Below are 18,986 nucleotides of genomic sequence, written 5' to 3' on the forward strand. Positions count from 1 at the left end.
CAAACCCAGGCTGACCACGTGCAAGGCAAATGCTCTACCTGCTGTGCTACTGCTCTAGTCCCATGAAAATGTCATTTCTAAGTGCCCACCACACCACTGAATCACTAAGTCTCCAGTGGTGAGACTTACATCTTTGTACCGAGGGGATTCTGAACTATGTTTAAATAGAGACCTACCATTTTTGTTCCGTACTGATGTCAGGGGCCTCCCAGGTGCAGGGTAAGCACTCTGTTGATGAGCCCCCTCCCCCACCCGCCCCTCAGCAGGTCCCTCTGTTTGAAGTGATTGAGTCATAGAAGGGGGTCAGACAAACAGCCAGCCCTGTCAGCTCATGCTGTGGCAGAGCACCACGGTCTTTGCCAGTGCCAGAAACAGGATGAGCCACTGACTCCACAGCTAAAGCCCGAGACACCAGCATTTGTCATGGCTGGACAAGACCAGTAGACTCAGGTGAGCTGGCTGGTGGGAGTTTGTCTACACAGAGTCCTATGGCTTCTGGGCGTTGAGCTATGGGAGAAGAGGAGTCGACTAAGTGAGATTCAGGATAACCATTAACACCGTCTGAGAAGCAAGCTACTCCATACCTTATCCAGTGGTGTAAGAAAAACATTACAGCTTGGTTTGGGGCCCTACCACCCCCGGCCAGCCTGCCGGGGCTCCATTGGCCCCTGGGCCTTGGGCATCCGTGTGGCAGCTGCAGTGCCCAGAGCCAGCACCCTCAGTCACGAGCCCACGGGATATTGCTGTCAACTAAACCCTGACATTGTCGAGTGCACCCCATTTGCTGCGTAACAAGTGGGGGCTGTGGGCTCCCCCCAGGACCTGCTTGCTGAACTCATATATGTTCTTTTCCTTCTGTTCTCACTCTTTCTGCTGGGACTGGTGAACACGCTGCTTCCCAGGGCTGCCTGTGTGGTTTGAGACAGGCCAGGAACAACTCCTGTCTTGGGACAGTGACCTCAAAGTCCGCCACACACAAGGTCACACTGGGGCCTGGACTTGGGCTCGGCTGCTGAGTTTTCCCCTCGTGGTGCTCATCCTCACGCACTGAATAACTTTCCACCCAAAGCCACGCCTTTGCTCTCAACCATGACTCCCTCAGGGTCCCCGCCCTCCTCAGATGGAGGTGCTGCTCAGGGAGGCCACTAAGCCCCTGGGGAAAATGGCCCAGAAGAACCAAGACCCTCCAGGCAAGGTGGCCCAGGAGGCCAATAAAGACAAGTGCATCTACTGCAATGAATCCCTGCAGGGGAAGAAGTATGTGCAGAAGGATAGCCAGAACTGCTGTGTGGATTGCTTTGACAAGTTCGGCGCCAACATTTGTGAGGAGTGTCACAAACCCATCTGCGTGGAGTCCAAGGAGGTGCAGTACAACAACCACTACTGGCACGACACCTGCTTCCTCTGCTCCCTGTGCGCCCAGCCCGTGAGCGAGGACACCTTCGCAGTCAAGGACAACAAGATCTACTGCAATAAGTGCTCCCTGCTGGACAGCAACACCCTATGCAGGGGCTGCCTCCAGCTCATCAAGACAGGAGAAGAGAGCGTGGAGTACAATGGCATTGTGTGGCACAAAGACTGCTTCACCTGCAGCAACTGCCATCAAGTCATTGGCATCGGCAGCTTCTTCCCCAGAGGGAATGAGTACTACTGCGTGTCGTGCCACGAGGCCAAGTTTGCCAAGCACTGCACGAAGTGTGGGAAGGCCATCACGAACGGAGGAGTCACCTACCAGGACCAGCCCTGGCACTCGGAGTGCTTCGTGTGTGCCCACTGCTTCAAGGAGCTGGCCGGGGAGCGCTTCACCACCGTGGAGGACCGCTATTACTGCGTGGATTGCTACAAGAACGTCGTGGCCACCAAGTGCGCCCAATGCAAGAACCCCATCACAGGCTTCGGCAAAGGTTCCAGCGTGGTGACCTATGAAGGAGAATCCTGGCACGACTACTGCTTCCAGTGCAAGATATGCTCCTCAAACCTGGCCAACAAACATTTCGTGTTCTACGAGAGGGAGGTTTACTGTCCTGAGTGTGCGAAAAAGCTGTAAAGCGGTGGTCTCCTGTCCTGTCACGTGGAAACAAAGTCTTGTTCTTTGGTGTTCTCGCTCTCTGCCTCGTGCTCCCACCCAACCTCCTGCCGTCTTTTCCTCCCAGGTTCCAGCACTGCTCACTCAACAGTCGGTTAGGTGCATAGCGATCCATTGTGCTGCTGGATGCGCACAGGGCGGGCGCACGGCCACCAGTGTCAAAAGGCAACCCCAGGGCTGGTTCCTTTCTCCCTGGCTGCAGTGCCCAGCCAGCACTTTGCTAGACTGGCACTTCTGCCTGTTTCTCACAGAGCAGAGAAATGGGCACTGGGTATGGCTGGGCAGTAAAACAGGACGCCGTGCACGGGGGCTTCTGGGTTGGCAGGACGTGCACAGTTGCAGCGGCTGCTCCCCTCGCCGCGCTTGGTAAGCAGTCACAGCTTCACTTGCCTTTCTCCTCACAGCCTCCCCTCTGTTCCCTGTCTCTGCTCGCCCACCCCCCTGCCCTGACTGATACCAACCTCCCGAAAATAAACTTGGGCACTTGTTGGCACAAATTCACCCACGATGTGCCCCCGATCCCACCCCAGTCCTAACGCTCCATGTGCCCAAGCGGCCTGTTTGCGGAGCACACCTTGTGCGAGCGGATGACGCACGGCTGACTTGGAAGGATTAGGCAGAGCCCGTTTCAGTGTCCCAGCATACGGCACCTTGGGTGGCCTCGCAGTGAGCCCTGCTGCCCCTTTTCTCTCAAGGAATCCGATTTGATTTTGCTTTACCTAAGAGCAGCATGGTTCGTGGGAGTTGGAGAATTGCATGAAAATATTTTAGCCCTTTTCCATATTTCTGCAGTTTAAAAACACACCCACCCTCAGAGGTAACCCTAAGAAGCTTTATTTTTGTTTGTTTTTTAGGTCACATCTGGCGATGCACAGGGGTTACTACTGGCTTTGCATTCAGGAATTATTCCTGGCGGTGCTTGGGGGACCATATGGGATGATGGGAATCGAACCCGGGTCAGCCGCATGCAAGGCAAATGCCCTACCCGCTGTGTTATCGCTCTAGCCCCAAGATTCTTTTTTCTTTTTTTTTCTTTTTGGGTCACACCTGGCATCGCACGGGTTACTCCTGACTCTGCACTCAGGAATTACCCTTGGCGGTGCTCGGGGGACCATATGGGATGCTGGGAATCAAACCCGGATCAGCTGCGTGCAAGGCAAGCTCCCTACCCGCTGTGCTACCACTCCAGCTCCAAGCCCCAAGATTCTTGAGGGCTCTCCGAGCTGTGCTTGCAGTCCCTGATGAGCTTGGCCCCTGGCAGCTGAGCAGCTGTCTGCTTGCTCCTATGTGCCAGCCCTCCAGCCCCCTTCTCCGGTGACTCAGCATTGTTCAAGAGCGCAGCTGCATCTCTTGGGCTGTGGGGAGGCCAACATTCCCCCTCTCCGCTGGCGCTGTTCTATTACATGGTATAAGGAGATGGTGCCAGAGTGACCTGCAGTGGCCACCTTAGGAACATGCCTTGTAGCCATAGGTACATACTGCTTTAAGTCTCATTTCTGCATTTTGTCACTGGGTACTCTCAGCTAACATTTCAGTATCTACTTAGAAAAATAAAATAGCACATCAAAAAAACGAGCTAAAATAGAAAGTATGGTTCCTCTTGAGATATATGCTCTGTACCTATGAGAGTATAAAGTTTACATGTCTAGGAATGGAGAGGACAGGATGTCGGGTGCCCGACTTGGCTACCCAACAGTTGGGTTCAATCCCTGGCTTCACATAACGGTTCTCCAAGCACTGCCAGGAGTGACTGAGATGTAGCACCAGAACTAGTCCCTAAGCACCAAGAGATTTTTTTACCTGCTGCTGATGTGATAGATAAGTGGGTTTGAAATCCACTTGGTTTTTTTGGTAGGGGGATTGTGGGGAAGAGACACCCACACTCACCCAGGATTTCCCAGGATTACTCCTGCAACAGTGCTCAGGGAATTATATGGCATCCCTGGGGCTCTGGGATGCAAAGCATATACACCATTTGTACCATTGTCTCCCTCACCTTGTGACCAGTATTTTTAAATAGAGTAGAAAGGATTGAAATGGAACCAGAACCCAACGAATATCCATATGTATATAACTATACACATATATAGGAAGTAAATGTGTATAGTTAACAGTGAATCAGAACTGTGTCAATGGGATGGGGGCGGTTGGGTCACTGACGGCTGTGCTGAGGGGATATTCCTGAGACTATTCAGAAATGACTCGTGGTACTGCTGGGGAGCCCTCCACCCATCAGCAAGCAGCTTCCCTAAGGTACTGTCCTTAATTTTGATAATGGTCCAGATCATTGCAAACTGCTTAGAAAACTGTACCATTAGAACAATAACAGAGTTTGGCTCCTTTGCCCATGGTCACTCAAGGCCAGACCCAGCGTTCTCAAACATTTCAATGCTGGATGCACTTCCTCTTTTTGTGCAGTCTTGATGGTTTTTTCTTGCCTTCACAGAACTATTTGGCTAATATAATGTCATCTGCCTTACTCTTTTCCTCCTCTTGAGCATTACTGGTAATTTTTTTAGCTATTATAAAAAATCCTGCTCTAAATATTCTGATAATTATAGGTTTGCTCTTATGAATTACTTACATAGGATGCATTTTCTGGTAGGATCATCTTTATTGGCTTTTATTGAAGAAAAAAGGCAGCAACTAGTTTACACTTTGAACAATAACCATTTCTCAATGGTCTCACTGGTACTGAATTTTATCATTCACTTTTATACTTGTTTCTCTGATATGTGTTAAATGGCCCCTTCTGATTGTTTTCATTTGAATTTCTTTAATTACCTTTGAGTTTTAGTGTTCCAAATGTTGGTTTATGTTGGCTTTCCTGCATAAGAACCGGGTCTGTCCCGGGCATTGTCCCCACTGGGAACTTAATTTGAACAACTCACTGTATTTTAGACATTAAACTTTAAATATGCTGCCATATTTATAGCAAATGTTTTTTAAAATCTCTTTTTGGGCTTAATCTTGGGGAGTTTCATAATTTCATGGTCTTATGTTTTTATGTAATTCTACCCATAATTCTTTTCCACTTAGCATTTCTTCCATTTTTTAAATCATAAACAAGAAATAGCTTCCTCAGAGTTGGGAAAGGCATTTCTGTTTCACTTTTTTCCCCACTCTGGTATTTAATTCTGGTATATTCCCACAAAATGAAAGCACCCCAGCCTGTGAGGAAGGAAGCATGTCAGGAAGAAAGAGTTGTCTGCAGCCTTTTGGCAATTCAGAGTCAGTTGTTCTCAATAGGAGTCACCAAACAGCAGCTTCGCCTCAGCCTGGAGTGGATTAGAAATGTAAGTTCTCAGGTCCACATCCACTGACCTGGAACTCGGCAGCTCTGTGGTGTAATCTGGTGCCAGTTCCAGATGGAGACCCTCTGCCCTCAGTCCATGCTTCGGCAGTTTTCCTTGGGTACAGGCTCGGCCCCAGTTGTACTCATGTCTCACCTTCAATTAATTGGTGTTAGAAATCACCTGTCTACCCTTGGAGCCTGCAGAGCATCATTTTTCCGGTTTCTCAGAAGGCCTCACGACAGCCCCCCTCCAACCCGGCCCTGAGAGCCAAAACCATGCCTGCCTTCAGTTTGCAGTGTTGCTTTTGTCCACTCAATACCTCCTCCTCTGCTTTATGCTCCTTTTTGATTTGGGGTCACACCCAGCATTGCTCAGGGAATCCCCTTGACTCTGCATACAGGAATTACTCCTGGCAGTGCGTGGAGGACCATACTGGGATGTCAGGATTGAACGACATCTTGTCAGCCTCATGCAAGGCAAACATGCTATCTACCTGCTATACTGTTGCTCGGATTCCTGATTTATACTCTTGAAGACTTGCATGAAGTGACTCTTCCAGTTGCCCTCCTGGGTTACAAGTTTTGAGAAGGAATTTTGGGAATTTTGATCTTGACTGTGTTTTCTGATTATCCCCCGCTCACTTGGGTCTGTGACTGGTGGCTTCAGGGCTCCTCTCTTTCCTCCCAGGGTTGATGCTGAAGCACCCTTTCATAACAGATGAAAGGTGAGCAGCAATGCAGCAATTAAAAACCCCCAAGTTTTAAAGATAGGAGAATGTCGCGCATTTTCAAGCATAAGACATGGAACTATCAGTGTCGCTGAACGGGAATTCCACTGCTGCTCATAACGATTTCAAATGGCTGGGTGTTGGTGGCAGTGCAGGAGGTGACTCAGGGAAAACAAATCTGCTTTTCTTTGTTCAGAGGGTCACATCCTGGGGGTGCTCAGAGGTCACCCTGGCGTGCTCGGGGGACCCTGGGATGCTGTGGATCAAACTGGGACTTCAACATACAAAGCAGGTGCACCTCCCACCTCCCACCCCCACTCAGCCCTTTGAGTCATCTCCCCAGAGAAGCAAAGTGAATTTTACCAGTTGGCCCAAAGTAGGCCAGACTCAGAAACAGTTAAGAGTCACCTTCAAACTGCCAGCACTGTGGGATGGAGACCCGGAAGGTGGCACAGCAGCAGAGCCCTTGAGGCCCTCAGTGAACTCCCTGGCACTGCACATAGCAAAAGAGAGAGGAAAACAGTCTCCAAAACTCATCTAAGACTCCCTTCCTCTGACATAGATCACCTTCAGTGATTCCCATCTGGACGGGATTGCCTTGTCTAAGAAACTCTTCTGCCTGGGCCTGAGCAGGTGACTTGGGAACACAGTGGGTTTCACCCTCTGAGATGGAGCGAACACCAATTCGGCCATTGTCTGTCATGCAGAACCTTTGGGTACCAGAAACTGCCCAACAGCCCGCTCTGCTTCAGCTGTGACCTGGCACTTTCCTACAAACAGGACGCTGAGCGTCATTTTAGGGGACTTTTTTGTCATCTGTCTTCTGGTGGGAGTTACCTGTTCAAAACTTTTGTCTGTTTTTCAGTTGGATGCCTGATTCTCTTCTTGTTGAGTCTTAGGAGTTCTTTGTATATTCTGGATAATGGTTCTTTATCAGATACATGTCTTGAATCTATTTTCTCTCAGACTCACGTTCACGTTTTCAGTCTCATAAAGCAGAAGTTTTACATTTAAAAGTCAACTCACTGATGTTTTTCTCTCATGAACTGTGTTTTTCTTGTATCTAAATCGCCATTGTCAAACCAAAGTCATGGTGAGTTTCCTGCTATGCTATCTGATAAAAGAGTTTTCTAGTTTGTATTTTGCCCTTAGGATTCCAATCCTTTTTTTGTGGTGGTCCTCTAGGCTGGGAGGGGGAGGTAGACATTACCCTGCCGTATTCAGGGACTCAGAGCCTGGAATAGAACCTGGGTCAGCCACATGCAAGGCAAGTGCTTTATGCCTCTATTATCACTTCAGCTCCAGGACAATAATCCAGTTTGAGTTGATTTTTGTGGAGGGTATAATGTTTGTGTTAAGATTCTTTTTGTTATTTTGCATAAGTGCCCCTTATTGAGAAGCCTTTTTTTTTCTGCTTGTTAGACTACCTTTGCTCCTTTATAAAGACTAGCTAGTGTCTTTTTGGGCTCTCTGTTCTGTTCCATTGATCTGTTTGTTATTCTTTCACCAGCTTCTGCTGGCACGGTGACTGTGGTGGTTTCTTTTGTAATTCCCCTCCTCTCTTTGTTGTGGTTGCAGCTTGCACACTTGGCAGTCATGCTTACCAGGGTTCACTTGTGTGTGAGGCCGCAGGGTCCTAGATGACAGCAATGCTGTGATCACACCCAGAGGGTGTATGTAAGGCAGTGCTGGGGACTGAACTTGCTTATTTTGTTTTATGCCACAGAGTTTTCTCTGGGCCCTTTGATTTCTATAGTTTTATTATCAGTCTTGAAATTGGGTAGGAGTCAGTCCTTTGACTTTGATATTGTGTGGGTTATTTCAGTTTTTGTTTTTCTTTACATATAGAACTTGGAATGTTTGTCAATATCACACTTTGAAACTGTATAGTTGCATATGGGAGAAGGGGTTGTGTTGGAAAAGGCCATTTACCCGTACATAGATAAGCTGAGTGAGGCCCAGAATGGCTCAGCGTCCTGAGGAGACGCAAGCCCAGGTCCCTTGTGAGTCCATCTCAAAGGCAGAACCAAATGTGTGACTGACTATAGGATAAACCTCTGCCCAGTATGTGCCTGAACCTGTGTGAAAAACAGTGTCCAATGCTCAGCAGGGACACGGAGCCTCAAGGTCCCTCCCTGCACAGCGGCCCACTACGGTGCATGTTGCACCATGGCAGAGGGGCCAGGGGACTGGTAACTTGAGCTTCGGGTGACCGCATGCCAGGAAGGAGAATTGTCAAGCCATTAGGATACAGCTGCATGAACCTTCCTTCAAAAACCAAACTTAAAGGGCCGAGTGATAGTACAGGTCGGGTGTTTGCCTTGTGTGCAGCTGACCCCAGTTCAATCCTGGGCATCCCATATGGTCCCAGAAACCTCCAGGAGTAACTTTTGAGTGCAGAACCAGGAATAACCCTGTCAAGTGTGGCTCCCACAGTCTCCCCCAAAACACAAATATCATTGGGGCCATCGCCAAAAAACACAAATAGGCCAGGGTGTGGCTCAGCAGAAAAGTAGCACCATGTGAGCTGGAGACCTGGCCTTGACCCCCACCACTGACTCCCAAAATGCTAGTAATAAGTGTTCTGTACTAAAATGCGGCTCTCCCTGCCGCTTTCCCAAGTTACATCTCTAAAACGAAGTCGAAACGCTGTCTTAGCTGTCTTGGATGACTTGTGGCATGCTTCACAATACCAAATCTAAAAACAATTTCCCACATATTTTTCATGTAGGAAAAGTAATACAGGTTTAAAAGAGAACTAAGAAGCATGAAAGCTATCAGAAGATAAGCCAAATCGCCTCTAGTATCACACAGAGATAATTACCAATATCACATTAGTCATTTCCTTCTAACATTTGTTCTATGAAAAATCTCTAGTGTCTGAGGGTTGTTTTTGATATACATTTATACACTATTTTATACATATTATTCTCATAGTGCACATATTGCATATACTATATAGATAAATAGATGTACCTCATTCTCTTAATATGTTTAAATATGCATATACTCTGTTGTGTGTGTGTGTGTGTGTGTGTGTGTGTGTGTGTGTGTAGTACATATTTGTATGCTACTTCCAGTGGTGTTGGAACTCAGTGATGCTGGAGTCTAGTAGTGCTTAAAGGTCTCCCAGGGCAACATCTGGCAGTGTCAGGGGTGGGGTAGGGATGGCCATGTTATGTTGGAGATCAAACCTAGGCCTGTGATAGGTCTGTGCTACCACAAGCACTTTCTCTCTGATTTCTGAGAGTTTTTATTTTCAAGTCATTGCCTTTACATTCCCATCCTATTTAAATGTGTGTGTGTGTGTATGTGTCTGGGATTTTCTAGTTTCATTTTTTCATGGGTGTTTCAAAGGACTTTGCAAATTCTTCCGAACAAGACTTTCAGTGTTTTGTGTTGTATTCTATCATCTGGCTCTATCGTTATTCAACAAGTCTGCTATTACTAGAAAATTTACTATAAACGCAGCTGCGTCCATATGTCTTTGTCCATAGCTCTGATTTTAAAGTGCTTTCTTAAGTAATGACAAGGACACTTTGTTTTTAAAGCAAAGCCAGATAGTTCTTACTGAATGAAACTTAGAAAGATGTGAGAGGAAAGAAAGAGGGGAATATATGTTCAAGAGAGAACACGGAGTGGAAGAAGCAGGCACCCAAAGATCTGTGCTCAAGTGGGAACACTGGCTTAAGAGATGAAGCCAAGAACACTTTTTCTTTCTTAATCTAGGAGTATCTCCTGCAATGATTTTGTGGTGCCAGTTCTGTCAAAACACAGGTGTTTTAAACACTTTAATGCTATATTCTTTCCACAATACCAGATACTTCCATCTCTCTCTCTCTCTCTCTGTCTCTCTCTGTCTCTCTCTTTCTCTCTCTCATCCTTTTGGTATTTCTTAACCAGACACTTTTATCTACACCCTACCCCCTTCAGTTAAGATGGCTTTTTGGGACAGTGGCATTTAGAAGGAAATTCTTAAAATGAAAACTAAAGCAAAGAACTGATCACCCACCTTGAAAAGTAAGAAAAACATTTAGACTTATCCTGCCAGCCAGAATTTACCAGTGGTTTAGATGCTTATTCACATAAGAATTGCTGAGATGACCTGGAAACCTTTCTCCCTATCTCGTCAAGCTGATTTTTCTCATTTTGAAATGTATAAGTATAATGCAGCAAATGGATAATAAAATGGAATTTTTTTCTTTCTTGTTTATGGCTATGTACATATATACCTGCATATTTTCTTTTGCCATCTCAGTGGTGTTTTTATGCTCAGTTGATCCAATCCAACCTACTTTGTGGGTCAATTGAATTGAGTCAATGAAATCACCTAGGATACCATACCAATTGGTTTTTATAGCAGTGTTTAAACCATACGCACATATGGGGGCTGGTCATAACACAGAATAGGTGATTGCCGGGGGTACAATTTGAAAGTTAGTAAAAATTACACCAACCACAATATACTTCCCTACAGACACAACTACTTCCTAATTACTTATTCATAAGAACATAGCCTTTCTTAAAAACTAAGAGATGGAGCTAAAATTCCTCCAGGATTATTAATACACAAGCCCTCACAGATCATTCATAAATAGAATCCAGCTGTAAGGAACAGGATAACTTAGAATGAGAGGGTAGGGCTCTAGGAATACAAGATTAGTTTAGCACTTAAGATCAGTCTGCATGATCCATCATATTAACAGGATAAAGGAGAAACACAGCATGAAGTAGATGAAGTAGATGAAGGAAAAGCATTTAGCAAAATTCAACATCCATTTGTGCTAAAGAAAAAGAAGTCCCCTCCTTGGGTGAGTTCTTTGTGGTACCAGGCCTTCCTGCTGGCAGACCTGAACTCCCCCTTGCTCTAGAGTCTTAATCCAGGTGTCCTGCTGCCTGGCCATCTGTCTCAAGACCCTCTTGGTTATTTCTGCCAGGATCTCTATTTGGTCCTTCAGCGGGTAGGCCTACCTGAAAAAAGTTGGAATTCTTTTTCCAGTTTTGACATCAGGGCTTTCCCCACAGTGCTCAGGCCCTGGCAGTGTGGGGGCACCTGGGCTGGACCTGGCAATCTAGGGCAAGATGGAGGTGGGGGGTGGGGGGCATGAGAGTCCTCTTGCCTGGACACCAGGATTTCTTAACGGTGTAGAACGGCTTTTCCGCAGAGGGACTTGTGGCCTTCTCCGCCAGTCCACTTCACTGCAGAGGCTGGGCGACCCGTGAGGCCGTCCCGTCAAGAGACTTCGTAGTACCAGCCTCTGGCCTTCTCACTCCCTGTCCAGAACGAAAAGGAGGGTGAGTCAAGCTGTGCTCTGGTTAAAGAGCTTTGGTTGGAATGAAAATCAAAACTGAACCAGTACAAATTCACTGGAGCTCTGGGTGGAATTTGGGGTGTGATACTGAGGTGGTTCACAGAATCCAAGGAGGAGCCCCTGGAATCAAATAGGCACCAGAGACCAGGGAGAGCGGAGGCGCCGTGGCACCTGGCAGGCCACCTCACCTTTTTGCCATGGTCCCCAGATTCTGACACTAAGGACACCGTCCCAGAGACTGCGGATGTGTTTCAGAACTAGATTTGAAAAATGTGCATGACGATTCTTAGTCGCTCATCAGAAACACACTTACATTGTAGCTCAGAGATTTTTCTTTCCTGATGAGTGTTGTACTTGGGGGAAAATGCTATTAAAAACCGTTTTGAAAGGCATCTTGGCCAACTCAGTTGCACATTTTTTCCTGAGGCGTGTTCTCACGTGGGCCTCTTCTGCCTTCCTTCCGTGAGGCCACTTACTGGCTCCCTCACCGGATAATCTCCCTCCCAGTTCGGGACACCCCTCCCCCGCTTCGAGAATCACAAGGTTTATTTTGTTTACCCTCTCACCAGCCAAACAGCTTAAATGGGACTTCCCTTCTCTTCTGCATAAAATGGAAGTGCAAGGTATTTTTTTTCCCACACACATTCCACTTGGCCCATCTCTCTCTAGTCTGCAGGCGTGAGAGTAGCCTCAGGCCCAGAACTTTTCCTTATTAGGGACCCTCAGGGTCTAGATGCAAGTGACCATCTTTGGGGGTGCCTCTCCTCTCTGAAATTTGAGAAAGGGGGTTGAGCCCCTCTGGCCTGGCTCTGTGCTCAGGGGTGCCAGAATGGAATCTGGTTCAGCCACAGTCACCATAAGGTGCCTGACCAGCCCTCCCCCACCCACCCCTGTGTCATTTTCATCTCTGCCGCTTCCTGACCCACTGCCCTTCAGGCCCCCGAGGAGCTGAGTCCCGGAGACCATGGTTCCTGAGCAGTCTTCTCTGGGGACAGAAGCGGTGGTCCCCCCCTCTTGTCCCTGCACCACCAGGCACCAAGGTGGCTCCTCTCCCAGCTGCTGCTGCTCCTTCTCGCTTCTCGTCCTCCCGCTGGGGAACAGAGCCAGCGGCTCCCCTGTTCTGCAGGTGTCGGCGTCCCTGGGAAACACAGGCTTCACACACGCACTGGATGGAGCCACGCTCCTGACACAGAGGCTTCCCCCTCCCTGCAGCCGCCTCTCCTGGAAGACCCCCCCAGGCCTGGCTTCAGTTCCAGCCCAGCCGAGCTCTGCTCTGGCAGCCCCTCCAGAACCCCAACCCACTGCTGAAAAGGAAGTAGACAGTGGCCCATTTTCCTTTGGCAAAATCTTACCTGCTTATTTGGTAGATGTGTGTGTGTGTGTGTGTGTGTGTGTGTGTAAATACTGGTGAGGGTTCAGAGTACAGAGAAACCCCCCTCTACTTCCTCATTCAGCTTTGTTCTGTGCGTCCCGCTCTGCTCACACACACCCCTGCGCCTGCCCAACACAGGCTTTCTCACTCAGAGCCTCCCTCCTTCTTCCTACCACATTGGCGTGGTCACTTCTGGAACAAATCCCCAAGTCCACATAGAATGCTTGCATTGCTCGAGGTTGCTGCAAGAAGAACACACACACACACACACACACACACACACACGCGCGCGCGCGCGTGCGCGCACGCACACACTCAGGTGCCTATACCCGAGTATTGGGAGAATGTATGGCAATTTCATGTACAGAAGAGCATGCTGTTAGTGTATTAGTGAGGGTGACCTATTCTTTCAGTCTATTCAGAGAAATAACTGGTCATTTGCAGATGGTCTCAGTCAACTGCTTTGTCATTGTGTGTAATTAGGGACAGTCATTTCCTTGAGGGTGGTAAAACATGCAGAAGATTCAGCCCTGCCTCTTGTCCCTTTCTCCCTCTCCTTCTCCCCTTTCTCTCCTTCCTTCCCTTCTCTCCCCTTCTAGCCCCTCTGTCAATCTCTCACGCTCTTCCTTTTCCCTTTGAATCACTGCATTTTGTAGCTCTCAGAACGTTAGTGGTCTTTGGGATAAGTGAGCCATCAACATGGACGGTGGTGGACAGAAGCCGAGAGACCAGCGTAAGTAACCTAGGTCTGCTGGCTGCACCAGAGCAAGAAGGACAGTGACTGAGCAGTTTGCTGAATGTCCCACCTGCCCATGATGAGGTGCCGAAGTGTCCACTTGGATATCTGGCCTCATCTTTTTCTCAGAGGTCCTAAGGATCTGAAAACCTTATGTGTTTTGACACATGGGAGGAGAAAGTGATGAAATGCAATGTTCCAGCCTCCCGGGGTGAAGGGAATGTAAATATGTAATTGTTTTTGGCACTTGCTTTGTTCTAGCCCTACCCTTTTATCTACTGCTCTTAGAAATGACTTCATTTAGCCAAACTCTTCCCCGCCCGCCTGCCTTCGCCACAGGCCTTTTCAAAGCAGGAGCCACACATGGCTCCGCTTCATTAGCGCCTTTGTTTGTGTACCGGCCTCATTGATGATATCAGTTATAGCTCTGGGAGTTTGATTTGTTCATACATTAACCATCATTAGGAGCAAACAGCAAACAGCTTCTCTCCAGAGCAAAGCCGGTCCCAGCACTGAGAGTTAGAGTCTAAGAAATGGGCCTTCTCTGGGGCGCGACTTACGCTGGGCACTTCAGAATTCTCTTACACCAGCCCTGGTGTCTTCTGTGTTTAGGCAGGAGAGAAGGAAAGAGGGAGAGGGAGGGAGGGAGAGAGGGAAGGAAGAAGGGAGGGAGGGAATGAGGGGGAGGGGGGAGAGAGGGAGAGAGAGATTTTTTAAAAAAAAAATAAGATTCACGGTGTCCTTGTACCCAGGACATCCTGCAGTTTCCATTTTCCTGCTTTCTAGCTCAATTGTTAGGTCATGGCCACTTCTCTCTGGCTTCCTGAGACTAAGTGAGGGCCTCGTTCTCAGCAGGCCAATTTGTACAGCTACATTTGATAAAGAGAATGTATAAATCTAAAAGCCGGTTTTCTCTCGTGGGTCTGCTTTCTAATAAAAGGATGACTTTTGACAATAAAAATAATTTTAAAAAGTCAAGCCGCTCTAGTGGTAACGTTTGAAGCTTGTGATTAAGGACGATCTCCATAGTTGTTACTTCCGAAAGTGAACTTTCTGTGGCCTCTTTCCTTCTGAGGGTTCCACCGTCCAAGGAGTTATAGCCAGTCGCTGGGACCCCACTCAATCCAGTTTAGCTGATCCGTTCTCCCAGTTGCCTCAAGGTCACACTGCCCAGCAATGCACGGGTTACTGCATCATAAATCCTTTTCACTGACAAACTCATATTTGCTTTGTGTGTTTGATCGATTTCTTAAACCAAGGCCATAGATGAAACCAAAATGACAGCAGATTGCATGCACGCGCGCACACACACACACACACACACACACACACACACTCACACAATGCCAACCATCTCACTGCCCGTCTTCCCCATGTATCTTTTTGATCATCTGTACCGGCTGGCAGAACTCTCCCTGTGATCTGAATTGTCTTATTAGTAAGTGACCCAGAGGATTAGGCATGTTTTTCTAGTCTGGCGCCTCAGGCACCTTAATAATGACAGGAGCATACTCTCCTTTTGCCAGCGGAACACATCTGCTCCCACTCCTCCTCTCAAATGGTCCAAGCGGAAAGGATCACTGTTCTGTGGCCAGCAGCCTGCAGGCCACATGTGGAGGAGGACCTTAGGGGCCCCAGAAAATGCCCAGGACACTGTGGAACTCCTTCGGCAAGTTGCCAGTTTTGCCAGTTGCTGAGTAGCTCAACTCCCCATGGAGAGGCGAGAGGTTGGGGACCAGCAATGTTTGTGTACTTTGCCACAGGGCCACAGTCTTAACATCTTTGTGTTTGTGTGTGTGTATGTGTATGTTTGTGTGTGTGTGTGCGTGCGCGCATGCATGTTTCAGTGCATGTGCATGGGCATGCGTGTGTGGAAGTGGGGTACAGGGATCTGGCTGGGCACGCTTTCCTGAGTTGCTCAGCTCTGTCCTCGGTTTCATGTCTCCAGTCCAGCGAAGTGGCTGGCACACCAGGAGGGGTCCAGACCAGGAATTAATGACTTGTTCTGTCAGGGACCAGAAAGATGTTTTCAGCTTTGTGTTGTATAACCATTTCTGTTGATTCTGCAGATCGTCATAGCACTGAATGACTGAAAGATGAAGTGTATGTGTGTGTGTGTGTGTGTGTGTGTGTGTGTGTGTGTGTGTGAGGGGGGAGGGTCAGAAGGCTCTGGTTCACATCTGATTTTATTTACCAGACTAGGCAGTGGCTAGATTGGTCACATGGGACGTGGAGTACCAATCCCCAATGTGCAGAAGTTCTCTTCTCTCTCTCTCTCTCTCTCTCTCTCTCTCTTGATTGCATATTCATTCTACCACTTCATTCTACCACTTTAAATGAAGAAAGCATACATTCAAACACACATTCAAGGGCTGGAAAGACAATACAGCCGGTAGGTCATTTGCCATCTATGTGGCCAACATCGGTGATCCCCAGCATCCCATATGCATATGGTCCCCCTGAGCCCTGCCAGGGGGTGATTCCTGACCACAGAGACAGGAGTTACCCCTGACTATCAAAAGGTGTGGCCCCAAAGCCAAATCAATCAAACACAAGTTCCAATAACCCCAGGCATGTATGTATATGCCCCTGAAAGATGTTCACTTGTGCATAAATTATATACAAGAACAAATGGACTACAACAGAATAGCGTATGTTATAAAAATGCATATAATAGGGGTTGGAGAAATAGTATAGCATGTAAGGACATTTGCCTTGTTCAATTCCTGGCACCTCATGGTCTCCTGAGCATAGTCAGGCGTGACCCCTGAGCCCATCTGGGTATATCCTCCCCCAGTGAAAATGCACATAATAGAAGGTTGGGGGAGAGAGAGAGAGAGAGAGAGAGAGAGAGAGAGAGAGAGAGAGAGAGAGAGAGAGAGACTTGCAGCATCTTTCCAGATGAATTATAATGGTGAAGACTTTGCCCTGTCATTGTCTGAATACCAAAATGTGATCCACGCTGAGTGTTAGGCTCACAGTGACCACTGAATTCAGTGTGTAATTCACATCATCTTGATAATTTTGATCTTTTTTGACTGTTTAATTAGATGCAAAAGATCTTTGGCCTTTATATCTCATGCTCTTGTCAAGGAATCCAAACTAATTTTGACTTCAACAAGTCTTGCTATGAACTAAGCACTTTCGTAAGTGTTTAGGAAATGATTCATTTTTCCTGAAAACCCTGGTGAGGGGCAGGTATTACTCTTTTTGCTCTTGAAAATGATAGCACAGAGAGGCTGGGCCACTAGCCTAAAGTCACTCAGTGCTCCGTGACTCGGTCCAGAATTCTTGTTATTATGTATAAGAATTGAACTCAGCCATTTCTCCCACACTTTTGCTCTTTTACTGCTTCACTACTAAGCATTAAACCCCAAATCGTATTTTTCCAGAATATGTAATAGTTATTTATCTATGTAGGATAGGATAACTTTCAGTAAAAATAACGTATCTGGGCTAGAAAGTGAAGTGTATGCTCTCATGTGGGAACCTGGGTTTAGTTCCTGCCAATGCTCTGTCCCTCAAGCAGTTCTAGGAGTCACCCTCAGGCACTGGGCCATGAGTATCCCCTGTGTGCCACCAGGAAGGTGTGGTTCAAAACAGCAATAGTAGTAGTAGTAGTAGTAGTAGTAGTAGTAGTAGTAGTAGTAGTAGTAGTATTACTACTGCTGCTACTACTAATAATAATAATACATCCCAAAAACCACTTTACTAAGAACCTGTAAACTATAGGAAGTTGCAACCTATGAATGCGAATGAATGCAAGAAAGAGGGAGCTTTTGGATTTTTAGCTTCCAGACTATGAAACAGTGTTTTCCTATCATTTTTTTTTTGTCACCAGGTTTGTGGCACATAGTTAGAATTATACACTCAACATGTCCCAGGCTGAATGGAAGTCCCCTTACCTCTCCAATAATCCAAACTTGCTTCTCAACTCTTTCTCTCCTCTCCCCACCGATAATATATTGCAGCCCACAGTTTTTTCAACCATACAAACCAGGAACTTGAACTTATTTTATAATCCTCTTCACCCTTCACACTCGGTAAGCCACCAGATTATGTGAACTCTAGCCCCTATCCAACTTCCCTTAACATTCCAGCCATTGCAACAATTTCACAGTGATATTTCCCCATTTCACCTTTCTCGTGTTCCTAATTCCTGTCTTCTACGGTGATGTGATGTCATATAAAAGTCAGGTCTTCTTATGATGGGGTTAAATCCCAGTAAGCTCATTGAAAATGTCCTTGGTGAAAATGCATTTGCCACCCAACCTGCTGAATGTCATAGCTTCACCCCAGCCAGACGAACATATTCTGAATACCTATATGAGCATCTTATTGGGCAGAATCATTGAACACAAACTCTGTGCTAGATTGGACTGGGTATTTTTTAATGCAGCTTTAAAGCACTGTAGCACTGCTGTCCCATTGTTCATCAATTTTCTCGAGCAGGCTTAAAATATTTTTTCATTAAAAAAATTTATGAATGTCCCATGACTTACAATTATTCGTAGTTGGATTTTAGACATGCTATGCTCCAGTACCAGTCCCCCCACCTGTGTCGTCTTCCCTCCATCAGAGTTCCTAGGTTCCTTCCCATACCCTCTTATTCCCAGCCTCCACCTTGACAGGCACCTTTGTAAGTTTGGTCATTGGAGTTTGGCTCTCTTGTTTTCAGTGTAGTTGACTCTGTGTTTGGGTATTTAGCTGGACCACTCCTTTACACCACTATGTACTTGGATCCCCTTGACTCCAGCTCCCTGTTTCTTCCCATCTACCTCTTCCCCCGCCCCTGCCTTGATTTCTTTCCTTCTCCTCCTTGTACTCTGGAGCCAAGGGTGATACAGGTATTCCCCCTTTCAAACATTGCAGTCCCTCAGCCAGTTATTTTATATGCCACATACAAGTGAGATTATCCTGTGTGTGTCTTCATCTCGGGCTTACTTCATTTAACATGATATCTTCCAGTTCATCCACATTGCAGCAAATTTTATGATTTCATCTTTCCTCAGAGCTGCATATTACTCTATTGTGTGTGTGTATAACATCGTTGTGACCCACTTATTTATCATTGGAGACATCAAGGTCGATTCCCCATCTAAATTATTGTACTAAATGAGTGGAGTGTTTCATAGCTCATACTATATACATGAGCAAGCTCCCTGTGGTGTACTAGATATGCCAAAAACAGTAACAAGTCTCACAATGGAGACATTACTGGTGCCCGCTCGAGCAAATCGATGAACAATGGGATGATAGTGCAACTATATACATGCATACATACTTACATACTGAGAGTGAAAGACATGGTGGAATATGAAAACACAAAAGATAGTATCAACAAATCAGTCGAAACACCAGCCTAGCAACACTCTGTGGAAACTCCGTGGAGCTTGGTGGTTTGTGCCAGTGAACAAGTCGCTGACAGGAGTTGTGCTGGCTGCTGCCGTCCAGCCT

At 47.0% G+C, this 18,986-nt stretch overlaps 1 protein-coding gene across 1 annotated transcript; it reads left to right on the forward strand.

Annotated features, from left to right (window-relative positions):
• The first annotated feature begins 1,162 nt into the window (after positions 1-1,162).
• On the forward strand, positions 1,163-2,047 carry LOC101538518 (four and a half LIM domains protein 1-like). Its single transcript, XM_055132175.1, has one exon. It carries the CDS (start codon positions 1,163-1,165, stop codon positions 2,045-2,047), a length of 885 nt encoding a protein of 294 aa, XP_054988150.1.
• The last annotated feature ends 16,939 nt before the right edge of the window (positions 2,048-18,986 follow it).

Source organism: Sorex araneus, chromosome 3 (assembly GCF_027595985.1).
Source record: "Sorex araneus isolate mSorAra2 chromosome 3, mSorAra2.pri, whole genome shotgun sequence".
Classification (NCBI taxonomy): Eukaryota; Metazoa; Chordata; class Mammalia; order Eulipotyphla; family Soricidae; genus Sorex; species Sorex araneus.